This window comes from Apostichopus japonicus, chromosome 20, assembly GCF_037975245.1.
Source record: "Apostichopus japonicus isolate 1M-3 chromosome 20, ASM3797524v1, whole genome shotgun sequence".
In the NCBI taxonomy this organism is placed as follows: domain Eukaryota; kingdom Metazoa; phylum Echinodermata; class Holothuroidea; order Aspidochirotida; family Stichopodidae; genus Apostichopus; species Apostichopus japonicus.
In genome coordinates, this window is record NC_092580.1 from 29,408,366 (window position 1) to 29,422,258 (window position 13,893).

Below are 13,893 nucleotides of genomic sequence, written 5' to 3' on the forward strand. Positions count from 1 at the left end.
GTATTGTTTTGTGAAAGTGGTTTATTGAAAAACGAATGAATTTACTCTTTGGAAAGGTAGTAAAGTCCTATGATTCATTCTTAGTAATAAAGTGTTAAAACCAATACACCAAGTACAGTAGAATGGTAATTTTAATTATAATTGGTTTATTGTAAGGATGTGTTCTTGTAGTTTAGTGTTTACCATCTACTGTTATTCGTTTATGTGTTAGTAAGGGATAATTGGTTAAGTGTTAGTAACTGTTACAGCATTCATCTAGTGTTAGTAAGTGACACACATATGGTGTCTAGTAAGTGTGCAGGGAATAATTTATTTATCCGGTGTCCAATTGCAAAAGTGCTATGCAAAATGGTCAAATTGCTATACAAGTGCAAAAATGTATCTGCAGTTTTTTTAACACAGGAAACATACAGTATTTTATAAGAGTCTGAGACCAGAATCAGAGTCTTCAAAAGTGCTACACAAAATCAGAACACTAAATTATACCCTGAAGTGTTATTCAATTTCCATCGAACAAGACTTTGTTTTTGCAATGGATATACGTGTACAGCTGTTAGTTGTACACCAAACGTCCATGCAAAATAGTGAGGTAATAAAATTTAGATTAGAATTGATTTATCTGACATGTTATGACAGCAGTGAATTATTTTAGTTAAAATATTGAATGCTGATGTTGATAATACCCATTGGATGAGTACAGTAGTAGACTGTAGAAAGATACATAGTTACTGTATATTGATTTATGAAGTCTTCAATTGTTTTTCCCTGTGGAAATAAGTTTTTACTAAATTGGTATAAAGAAGAGTGTTACTGTACCCATTATCCCCCCCCCCCTTCCCCCTTCCCAAACATGCAATATACTAGTGAGGAACATGACGTTCAGAATTCAATATATCTGACACATTATGACAACACTGATCAACTTACATTATATTGATGCTGAGGTTCATAATGCCCATGGGATGACTAGTTGAATTAAAAGTGTACATTATAATATAAAAATGGATAAACTTTATGATTCGTTCAGTTTGTGATCAATTCTATTCCCATCGAAATGTTGCTGTTGTTATACAAAATAACTTTTACCTTTTTCCTACACAAGTGAGGAAAAAAATTCAGATTAAAATTCATATCTAACACATTATGACATCATCGATCAAGTTTTATGAAACTCAACTACACCATACTGACAAGTTATAAATAGCTTTCCTTGGTTTTAAATTCAGCTAGGTGGGGTGGGAGGGAGGCGGGGGGGGGGGATACAGCAGTTACTAACAATCTTTTTTTCCCTCTTATTTATTAATGTTGAAAGCAGTATTCCCATCTATATGAAACTGAATTGCTGAAGTTGATAATGGCATTGTTACAATTTTGAGTGTACCAAACGGACTGTTTCCCTTTTATTTCAGACTTCTGTATGCAATTGACAAAAACAAAGTTGTGTGGACATTGTAACATGAATGCAAAAATATGAAGCTTTATCTTTATGTGCTGTCTTGGTGATATCATTGGAAAAACTCAGCACATGCTCCTTTAGAATCATGTATAACTTGGAATGAACATTTATACTGCGTAGTGAAAGCATTTGAGCTATGTTTTATGGTAGAGCAGCCTCCCTTATATTTTCTTGTCTATTACATGTATAATTGCTCAGGGCATTAGCATTACAAAGCATGTTTATTTTTAATGAACAAAAGAAATTGATATTTCTTAAAACTAAAACGGTAGCCATTGGCAGACATTCTATTGTGTGCTGTGTTACACATCTTGTGTATAAATTGCAAGAGAATTTATATAATAATATATAATTTATAAATGTATTATTCATCCAATTTAAGGGTACCTTGAAATTCCTGTTCAAACACTTTCATTTTATTAGAACCGGATGCAATTCTTTATCATTGCTTTCATTTTCGTTGTTTTTTTTGGGGGCGATATTTTTGAATTCCTTAACATCATTGCCCATTAGGATTAACCACAACCATGAAGTGACTATTCTAAACGGTCTGAACGAACTAATGGTAAAGTTTCACGGACCAAAGGGGAGTAAGTATATCTTTTACTTTTGTCTTTTTCTAAGCCACGGTAAAGTTTTGCAAGGAATCGATTCTCTGTGTTCATTTGGCAGTCCAATTTCATGCCTAGAGAGTAGCACTTGTATTTAAACCAAACTGTTATTTATTAACCTTCTGTGTACAATGTCATATAAAATTCTAAACAATGCAATCCTAGATCACACATACACTGTCTGTACAGTATGTGTTTAACACAGTACTGTATCTGTATTTTGGAGGTCTGGTTTTATATCTGCCTATATTTACCCATATTCAACAATATCGATTATCTACGTTTTAAAGTTCTCATCTAGCAGTCTATAATATTGCCTCCTGATATGGTCAAGATAGTTTTTCTTAATTATGAGCAGTTATTGATGAGTTTCTCACACAGGGCCATTCTTTATTCACATCTGCTTTAAGTATTCATACTAAAATTTCTAATTTTGCAGAACATTAAAGGGGTTATAAAAGAAAACCCTTTTGTGTTTGTAATACAAGTTAAAGCAAACTATGAGTACTGTGTGTTTAATGTTACAATATTTCTTTGGTTGACTAATCGGACACAGCCTCCTGGGGAAGAGGTCTGTAGGGGGTGGGGGGATAGGGGTTCCCCTTGTCCTTTGGTAGAAGAATTTTGGATTTTAATGAGGTCTACATACTAAATGGTGGCGTAGTTACAGTACCGGTTTAAAATTTTCATTTTTACCAGAATTTTTCTAGGCAAAAAGGTTGACACTATTGCCAGCTGTTATTTCTGAAGATTAAAAAAACACAAGTAAATGTGATAGTCGTTGTTCCTGGCTTACTTCAGATACCACAAACGAAGTGATAGTTCGTACTCATGAAATACATTGGAAATATACAGCAATTTGTCATATTTTAGATTTAAGAGACATGTCTTATCTCTGTACAGTAGTTTTGTTTACTAGTGTGAGTTTGTCTTAAATATATAAAGAATCATTTCATAGTTCTTTGGCGACCACAACTTTGTTATCAAAGCAGTGTCTCCTGCTAGCTTAAATTGTTCATGAAGTAGTTTGAATGGAAAAGCTCACGAAACGGGAAGAAAAACCAACATCGTAAATAATCTGAACTTCAAAACCTGTCAATCAGAAGTATTAAAATGAGAAAGATAATTCCGTCCTTTTTTTTCTAAATCAATATCAAGTCTGTGAATTTGTATATATCTCAATCACATACATGTGTCCCTGCTCCAAAACTGCTGCATAATACCAATCATTGTATATATTGTTTTATCAGTGAAATTATTTTCATCCCCTGACCAGTTAGAAGAGAAAAAAAAAAGCTCTTGCATCGACAGTATATTAAAACAAGTTAATTCAGATGATAGTGGCTACAGTGTGTGTTCACCATTTCCGTAGTACTGCAAGCTTGATTAAATAGCGTAACGTACTGTAAAAGACAGATGAAGTGTGTACCTGCATAGCTTTCCAAAAAGTCCCACATAATTAACAATCCAAAAGTATTGATTTTATTTTTATCGGTGAAATTATAATCATCCCCTTGACCAGTTAGGAAAAAGATATGAAAAAACACTTGCATCAATATATTATAACGAGTTAACTGCACTCACAGCACCCATGCACTGTATGCTATGCGTTCACCAACTCTGTACTGCAAGCTTGATTCAGTATATACAGATAAAGTGCAGAGCTTCTCAAAAACTGCTGCAAAATTCGAACTGCTGAGTTATGATTGTATTTTATATTACTTTTGGTGATTTTTATATTCATCCTCTTGACCAGGATTGACCAAATTAATTGAAATAAAAGGTCCTGTGCTCTTTCGGTTATAAATGGTTCTGTAGGACTACAGCAGGTGTTTTTGTACTAAATGGGTCAAATATCCTCATGAATAATGCATTAATGTGTTACATGTATGTACAGGGTACTGTAAGACTACGGCAGGTGTTTTTGTACTAAATGGGTCAAATCTCCTCATGATTTACATTAATGTGTTATATGTATGTACAGGGTACTGTAGGACTACATTAGGTGTTTTTGTACTAGTTCGGGTCAAATCTGCTCATGTATAATACATACGTACATGTGTTACATGTACAGTATGTAAAGGGTACTGTAGGACTACAGTAGGTGTTTTACTGTTTTTGTACTAAATGGGTCAAATATCCTCATGAATAATACATTAATGTGTTACATGTATAGGGTTCTGTAGGACTACAGTAGGTGTTTTGTACTAAATGGGTCAAATATCCTCAGGCTCATGAATAATACATTAATGTGTTACATGTATGTACGGGGTACTGTAGGACTACAGCAGGTGATTTTGTACTAAATGGGTCAAATATCCTCATGAATAATACATACATGTGTTACATGTATGAAAAGGGTACTGTAGTTTTACTACAGCAGGTGTTTTTGTTCTAGTTTGGGTCAAACCCCCTCATGAATAATACATAAATGTGTTACATGTAGGTACAGAGTACTGTAGGACTATGGTACAGTAGGTGTTTAGATTGCTTTGTGCCACTCAGATGTTGTTCTGATTTTTTGTCCAGTTTAAAAACTTACAAACACAGGCAGCTTGTCTGCAATTACGTTAAATGTTCTCATGTGAAATTTGGCAAGGCATTACTAAGCCGATTGGCTTTCTGGTTGTTAGATATTAGCTACTAGTTGAGATAACAGCCTTGCTGTGTCCTTCGTATGTTAACCTTCCTACTGTAATGTTGGTTTGTATTAATCTTGTACAAACATATGAGAAATGAATTTGAAATTGAAATTATATATTTCTGCTGGTACAGTATGTTCCTTTCACTGTGCAAAGTACTGAGATTCGGATGCTTTTGTTGCTCTAGTCAACTTATTCCCAATTGGCTTTTTATGTCCGGTTTAAAATTATTCTTTGTTCCAAAATGCCAAGGGGAAAGTTACTAAAATAGCCGTTTAGGAAACAGAATAATATGGAAAAACCGCTGGTATTATATACTGTACACTCTTTACCAAATTCAATGGTAGCAGCTGACTTTGTGTAGTAGCTGTAGGGCTTACCATGTACAGTATACATACTTTACATGGACAATCTCGTGCACTCCAATAGGTGATTTCAATGGTTTTAATCTGCAGCAATATCAACAATGAATTACTTGTACTTTATGACAATGTTAATCATTTGATTATCTCACCCAGTCATCACATATTGTATAATTTACAGTACTGCATATATACAGTAAGTACAATGTTGAAGACACTATTACAGTACATGTCAATAGGTACAGTATACTCATGGTGACATTTGTTTGATGTAGTCATACAGTACTTATCATATAGCTATATACTGTAACTCTAATCTGGAGTAGTCTAAAAATTGAACTGATCAACATGGTCCACTTAAAATCATAAAAAGGGCAGCTTCTTGACGTTGGCCAGCTACTGTACCTAATTTTCAACCCTACCAAAGGCTGCTCGGTTAATCTTCTTTTCTCTTTTCTTCAAAGGTTAATTAATGAGCAAGTAATATTAGTACTGTTAATTTGATCTGATTAACGATATTTGATGCCCAAGCACATTTGAAATTTGAAACTTTTGACGTAAAATATTTTTCATTGATTTTATTAATCGAAATGAAACTTGACAAAGTGCTTGTGCGACAAGCCTGGAGTCTGAAATGAAGACACAGGAGATGAAGGAAATGTAGTTAAAGTACTTAGTTAACATTAATGTACTGTACCTTAGATTTTTAGCGCAACATAAAACTGTGTACAGGACTATGATTAAAAGTAAACAACAAAAACGAACATATATAGATCTATGCGAAGGGTTCTAGGTGCAAAACAATGAAGAATAAGTCTCTAGAGGCAAAGTGTGCAAATATTATGCAAACTTACTCATGATGAAAATTAAATGGACTGTACCAAAATAGCATGAGCAAAAGTAAACTTTACACTTGTAGTCAAGGTATATTGGGACATGGGATATTATGTTGAAATTGCTGGAAAAAATCAAAAGCATGCAACTGAGAGATTTCTGTTTTAAATAATTCATAAAACTTCAATACTGACTTTGCATCTGATCAAGTGCCATTGATAAAGGGACATTTTTTAGCGATAACCTAGAAATTTTGAATTTGGATCAATCTCTCCAATTATCTATATATTGATTTGATTTACTTGATGTGTGTTTCCATTGTTTAACATAGGGCTGTACTGTATTGACCTGTTAGATTTTATACACATCCCTGTCGGCATTGAGGTTATTTTTGAACTGACCTAGATAATTGCTATTAAACGCATATTGTTTTTACAACCTATATGCTGAGACTGTTCATTATTGCATACTGTAGTACACTAGGTTTTAGTTATATATAGCTGTTTGTATACTTACAAGTGTTGTAAAATACTCTGGCTTTAACTTAAATCTAAGTTATCGTTGCCAAAAGGGAAAAGCAAAGTTCATGGGTCTCTGGACAGTAACTTGTGGTTTATACTGAATTAAATATTACCTAAGTACTGTCAGAATATTATGTTCAAAGTTTTTTTTGAGGTAATTTGATGGCATGCAGCTGTTGAATTTTCGTAATATTTACTTTACTATTTCAGTGATGATGGACTTTGAACTACGTAGCTTGTAGAAGACCATCTGAAGATTATATTTAGTGTTTGGGTTAAATAATGAGATTATGGGGTCATATAATATATTTAGTGTATGGGGTATATAATGCCGTCATTTTTTTTGTAACATTCATCTTTCTCCCTGTTCTCTTCCTCATAGCCCTCTATGAAGGTGGAGTTTGGAAAGTACGAGTAGATTTACCAGAAAAATATCCCTTTAAATCACCTTCAATCGGTAAGTGTATTTGGTCCATCAGTGAATTGATGGTTGTTAAAATTAAAGCAGATACTTTGCCTGTTCATGTTGTTTCCATAAAGATGACTACAGTGACATTGTTTCCCAGTAAAATTTGAGCAGAAATCATGTATTGGTAGAAGATATATAGACTTAGGAGTTTGTATGACATAATGTAGGGCTGAATAGAGGGAGAGTGCATTAGCTGTATGGAGACAGGTAAGTGAACCACATCCAAACCACTGTTAAGATATTTTTTTTAATTTTAATTAAATTTTGAAATTAATCGATAAAGTATCTTCCTAATATATTTTTAATTTAAAGTCACAGTCTTTGAAAGTGAATTTAAATGAGGGTACATCCCAAATTGCTCTTTGTAGCACTACTGTATGTTAGAAAGTGGCTCTTGACAGCAAATTTCAACAGCAGATTTAACCCACAAGCATTTTACATAATTTAGCAAATTTTTCAAAAGGATCGTTGTAAACATCTGAATTGCTACTGTATTATCATCTCAGCTACTGTATTATCACCATGTAAAATCTAAATATGACTAATTTAATAAAATTTTAACGATGGGTAATAAACAGTTAACAATAAATAGAAGGTATTTAACATCATTATGACACTCTCCTACAAATGAAACACCACTTTCCACTGTGCATTGTGCCATAAAAATGAGGAAATCACATTTCTCCATTTATACTGTTAGGCCTCTGTAATCAGATTTAATTTATGAGGCAAGTACAGGCACAATATACAGTTTAGAATATTACTACATGAGCTACAGTGTGGGGTAACAGGCTGATTTGCTGATTATCACCATACAAGAATGGTTCTAAAAACATATTGACAGTACTGAATAATGTGTTGAAAGATAGTGTGTGTGTAACCTGAATTTAGTGATTTTAATGGAGATTTAAAGTAACTACTTTGTATAAATATTTGTTATTTTGAGGCCTTAACCTAAGGCATACTGTAGATACATATGTATCCACAGTAGCTGTGACTTAGACTGTTGTATTACCTTACAGTACAACTTGTATTGTAAACTGGTCAATTGCCTGCCTGCAGTGGTATACTATACAGTGTAAGATATTATGGAACACTGTATGATTTAAAGTGTTATAGAACAAAATCCCCCCCCCCCCCAAACAAAAATTAAATTAAAAAAAATAAAAACATTTATATAGATATAGATATATCAAAAACCCTGTTGTATATTTTCTCTAAGAATAATTAGACATCCACACCAATGTAGTTTACAATATATACAGTAGAGATATAAACAGTTTAACAAACTCCTTCTGGTGTAGTTTACATATACAGTAGAGATATAAACAGTTTAACAAACTCCTTATCAACTAAAAAAGCCATTACAGTAGGTAGTGTCTGATGTAGGATCCAGGCAGGATCATCTTCTTCTTAGACAGCTGTAAAGAAACAGAAAAAGGACACGTGTTAATGGACAGACAACTTATAAATGGATCTTTAAACAATGAATACACTGTAGAATTAATTAGACAGAACAAAGGGCAGTAAGATAAAAGGAAGCAGTAGATAATCAAAACTACACTATGAAATTTTTTGCCGAAAGGTTATGAGGTGCTGTATTGAAGAAATTAGCATGCATAGACTGCGGATGTGTGACCTGATTAATTCACTTTGGCTTCGGCTTGGAGTACAGCGTTTTCTCTATGCCGCTGTGTCTGATGTATCTAACAGTAAAAGTAATTACCGACTTTGCGATCCACGTTATATAGTCATTGCCGACTTTCTGATGTGCAGAACCCCTCACAAGTTTGCAAGTTCAGTATGAGTAACTCCATAGTTTTCCAGTTCGGGAAACCAAAGAGAAGCAGTAGATGAAAAGGTAACCGGAGTTAACATGGCTTGGGAGATTAAATGTTCGTTAACATTTATAAATTAGGTCATTTCATACTTTGTTTGTGGAAAGAATATAATACAGCAGTTGTCACTTTATTGTTTACAGCTCTAGATTGTGTTTTTTGATTCAAACAAGTTCTAGTCTTTTCAAATGTAACCAATTTATGTCTCTTTGATCTTTGAAAATTTGTTTACAATTTTCCCACTCCCTTTTCTTAATAACATTTCCTTAGAATGTTCATCTGTTATTCTGACTCTAAGGCTTCATGACCTTTCGGTTTTGTAGACACGACGCACAGCCAAGTTTTCAGTTTTGCAGCGAAGCTATAAAAACCGGCCCAGTCCTTGAAAACCATACTTTAATTGACTTTCCATAATCAAAGGAAATAATTCAAAAGATAGGAAAGAAAGGAAACAAAAAGGAATCAGTTTGATTAATGTTGTGTCATTTCTTACGCTATATAACAAACAGCACTTGGTTGAAAACAGCGAGAACAGAAAATGGCAACTTTGCTGTAAAAGTATGTTGGGCATAAAGCACTTGATAACAGATGGCCTTGACAGGACATCAGACAGAAATATGGATACTATGATAAAAGTAACATTCATTTAAACAAACACATTACAGCTCTTTTTTGTTTCTAGAAGTGACAGTTTGTCGCCTGTTAGGGTCAGGTATGAAAGACGATTGGGTTCTCAAGGATTGGGTACTCAAGGATTGGGGTATTCGAGGATTGGGGTACTCAAGTTTTCATATACTATACCGCACCCTTCATCTACTGCTCAGATGTTAAAATTTAGTCAGAGTTTAATCTTTCAGTTTTAAACATTATTAAACAATTTGTAATCAATTTTTGAACGTTTGCACAAGCGTTAAACATATCACTACCTTCGAAAAATTGGTTGCGATGCTGTATCGGTATCTGTCAAGTGAGACTGACCTGTTGTGCATACAGTAGTAATAGGTGGCGCTATTTATTTGTCCTCAATGTCTGCTCTTCATGGCTGCTCACGTTAATAATGTCTGTAAGCTTAAAACTGGTACAAAGTACAGTATGATGCTAGGAATCTTGACTTAAAGTAGGTGGCGCTATACCTATATGCAGACTGCCACTAAACAAATTTAGTCCGAGTGGAACCAGAGCAATTCCTATAATAGGAGCATGTTTTCATTCAATTTCAACTATGATAGTCAGTGGTTGTACTTTCCTAATTTGCAATTGTCCCCTTCCCCTTGTTTTTGGGTGATATAGAAAACCTTATTGTTCAATGTTTATACTGTTTATAACTGAACCTTTATTTCACTTCATTCTTCTCTGCAGGTTTTCTAAACAAAATCTTTCATCCAAATATTGATGAGGCGTAAGTTCTGCTTCTTATTTTCTCTTGGTTTTAATAATTTAAAGGTCAAGGACTCTTTTCGTCATAGCTGCTCACAGCATCCATGTCTTAAATACCTAGAGAACTCTACTGTGCAGTAGTTAAAAGATTCTTTGAAGTCATGTAGAAGTATGGACTTACTGTACAGTACTTTAAGGGGAAGGTGTGATGTGTAGTAGTAAAGAGTGTCTGTCCAACTTACATCTATAAAACATCACCAGTAACCAGATTCTTAGACAAAGTTGCTGCTTGGCAGTGTTGTTGAGCAGAGGTTTTCATGGGTTTGGTATTTCTGATTTGCTAATTGGAAATATGGGGGCTTGGTTTCCGTTCTTTCAACTTTGTAACAACATCCTTTACCATGGCTGCAGTGATGATGAATGAGGTGTTTCACCTTTCCCTCAGTATTTCAGAACGTGGTCAGGATGTTGAGATGAGGTGCACTCTCGTTAACTTGTATGGGGGATATTAAATTGCCACCCTGGGAGTATGCAGATGGTGCAATAATTCCATGCCTGTCTCGTTACTCTCTGAAGACTCATTAAAAAAAATGCTTGCTCATTAGTAATCATCACATGGATAGCGTTTTAAATTAGCTTTTGTTGTTTTCCTGTCCCTTGGGAAATAATAATAATTAAAAACTACAAAAGTATGTTCAACTGGATTGGACAATACTTCCCTGTTAGAAATTGTCATGCTCATGTGGTTGTCTCTCCCACCCCCCCCCCTCCATCCTTCCCCTTCTTCCCCTTCTGCTTAACCTGACATTGTCTCTGTTATTAACAATATTGTGTATTTCAATTTTCTGTACAGATCAGGGACAGTGTGCTTGGATGTGATAAATCAGGCTTGGACAGCATTGTATGGTAAAGTATAACAAACGTTTTGTACATTCATCATGATCTTACATTTCTAATAACAACACTCAAATTTTTTTCCCTTCAAATTTCACATCTATTCCTTTGATCCTGATAAATTTAGCAGAGGATAGATTAGATTAATGTAAAGCATGAATGTGATGCACAAAAGTCTGATTAAAATAAAGACTTTTTATCTCTCTGATGCTGAGAATTTTTCGCAGTGGGTGGATTACATTTATAGAAAGCATTAATTTGTGATTTACATGAGTTTAAATCAATTGATCCAGATTATTCCAGCAAGTGTAGAGAACTTTAGTCTCACATGTAACTTGATCAAATATTAATTGATCACATATTACATTACTGTTGTTATTAGCACCTATCATACTGAATTTAAAATTGGGACATCTGTTAATATATTGTGATATACAGCAGTAAAACTCACCGACATGGGAATAATTTATCTGGTATCATATCACAAACTGCCAAGCAAAATGGACAAACTGCAATGCAAAATGGACAGACCGCCATGCAAAATGGACAGACCGCCATGCAAAATGGACAAACCGCCAAGCAAAATGGACAAACTGCAATGCAAAATGGACAGACCGACATGCAAAATGGACAGACCGCCATCCAAAATGGACAGACCTCCATGCAAAATGGACAAACCGCCATGCAAAATGGACAAACTGCCATGCAAAATGGACAAACCACCATGCAAAATGGACAAACCGCCATGCAAAATGGACAAACCGCCATGCAAGTGCAAGGATGTCTGGCAGTTATCTTTACACAGCAATTATACTATTTATGTGAGACAGTTTAGAGCCTTCTTTACTGCTGCACAAAATTTGAACACTAACAAATTTTATACCCTAACTGGTAGAGTATATAAAGGCCACTTTTGCTGTCTCGGACAGTTGTGGTCAAAACTTTGTTTTGGATATACACTGAGGATTTAATGCCGACATACCGATCCCTAATCCTACTCCCTTATCTTGTACTATTATTGTGTGGTAAATAATCACACAATCATGAGTAGGCACTTTTTCACTAAACATTTTTGGCCCATTTGCAGAGAACATGTGAAATAAAAGTTTAGACAAGAACAAAGTTGTGACCAGCATTTGTCAACATTGGATGTGATATTTAACCACAAAGAAGAAAGAAAACATATGTAGGCAGTGAACACTTAAAAGATGAAATGTTTGGCAAAAAAAGTGCATAGACTTGGTTGTGTGATTTAACATTTACTACACAAAAGTATAAAAAAAAGAAATGTTAACGTCCTTGAGATTGTATGCATAATGAGGCTTGAACACCTATCACCTTTAAAATTGCGACCATCTGTCAGTACATTGTGGCAGTTAAAAACTAAACTCATTGGTATGGTACACAAACGTCATTTTTGTTGTCTGATGTTACAGGGACAAATGGTCAGACAACCTGCCTACTTCAATGTTGCTTCCCTTCACAGGGACATGAAAATGAATTCTTCAAATTCTAGGTCTCCTCGGCATCTGGGAATAGCCTGAGGAGTACAAACTTTCAAAAAAATAATTTCAAAAATTCAAGCAATTTATAGCATACTAAACTTTGAGAGATTTATTATAGCATCCGTATTTCTTAAATGCTGTGGTGGATTGAGATGATAAGAAAGCCCTGGTATCCTCTTTGATTAAGATCAAAGACCTTCCAAGTTTTTTTCTTTTCAAGTTCTTGTAGTAACCATAATTGTTGTCATATTAATGCTTTTAAAATGTTAAACTAAAAGTATTCTCAATTGCTTTCCTAATCCACAGATTTATCGAATATTTTTGAGTCGTTTTTGCCGCAGCTATTGGCTTACCCAAATCCAACAGATCCACTGAATGGTGATGCTGCAGCATTGTATCTACATAAACCAGATGAATATAAACAAAAAATTAAAGGTAAAATATTAATAATTGCATTCTCTGTAAAAAGAAATGAAGGGTCAGGAGGTGGGTTGTTGCCCATATTTCACGAGGAAGGGTGGAGCGTGGTGGTTAAATGGGCATTCAATGGACTTTTGAAGTTTTGAGTCCTGACTAGATTATAAAGATATCTCCTTAGGCATGACACTAATCCGCATTGCCTCTCTTCACCCTGGTGTATGAATGGTGGACCTGTGAGGTAACTGGCAGCACCCTATGTGAAGTCCCCCAAGGGAAATGTAGATGTGGTGCACTATATTGCCCTGGGAGCAACTTTTTGAATTGTGCACACCTGGGTTTGTGGGAGCGATGAGTTACCAATGACCTGGTGTTAACAGTTGTAAAATCATGTGAGAAGGCCCTGTCTTAATAAAGGATTGTTAACATTCAACTTGAACTTCTTCTCTTTTTTGTAATAGTGTTTGCTATACATGCCACAAAGCAACAATTTAGAAGATTGTTTGATACTTAGCAAGCAGTACAAATTTAGAAGATTGTGTGATACTAAGCAGGCAGTACAAATTTAGAAAATTGCTTGATACTTAGCAAGCAGTACAAATTTAGAAGATGGTGTGATACTTAGCAGGCAGTACAAATTTAGAAGATTGTGTGATACTAAGCAGGCAGTACAAATTTAGAAGATTGTGTGATACTAAGCAGGCAGTACAAATTTAGAATATTGCTTGATACTTAGCAAGCAGTACAAATTTAGAAGATGGTGTGATACTTAGCAGTCAGTACAAATTTAGATGATTGTGTGATACTTAGCAGGCAGTACAAATTTAGAAGAGTGTTTGATACTTAGCAGGCAGTACAAATTTAGAAGATTGTGTGATACTTAGCAGGCAGTACAAATTTAGATGATTGTGTGATACTTAGCAGGCAGTACAAATTTAGAAGATTGTGTGATACTTAGCAGGCAGTA

General features: G+C 34.6%; 1 protein-coding gene across 1 annotated transcript in view; it reads left to right on the plus strand.

Annotated features, from left to right (window-relative positions):
* Nucleotides 1-13,893, plus strand: part of LOC139961070 (ubiquitin-conjugating enzyme E2 H-like) — a 31,461-nt gene that overhangs the window by 9,246 nt on the left and 8,322 nt on the right. The window contains exons 2-6 of the mRNA XM_071959923.1: nt 1,970-2,046; nt 6,809-6,883; nt 10,093-10,132; nt 10,964-11,016; nt 12,816-12,944. Of these exons, the coding sequence (XP_071816024.1) occupies nt 1,970-2,046; nt 6,809-6,883; nt 10,093-10,132; nt 10,964-11,016; nt 12,816-12,944 (374 nt within the window). The remainder of the gene's footprint in view (nt 1-1,969; nt 2,047-6,808; nt 6,884-10,092; nt 10,133-10,963; nt 11,017-12,815; nt 12,945-13,893) is intronic.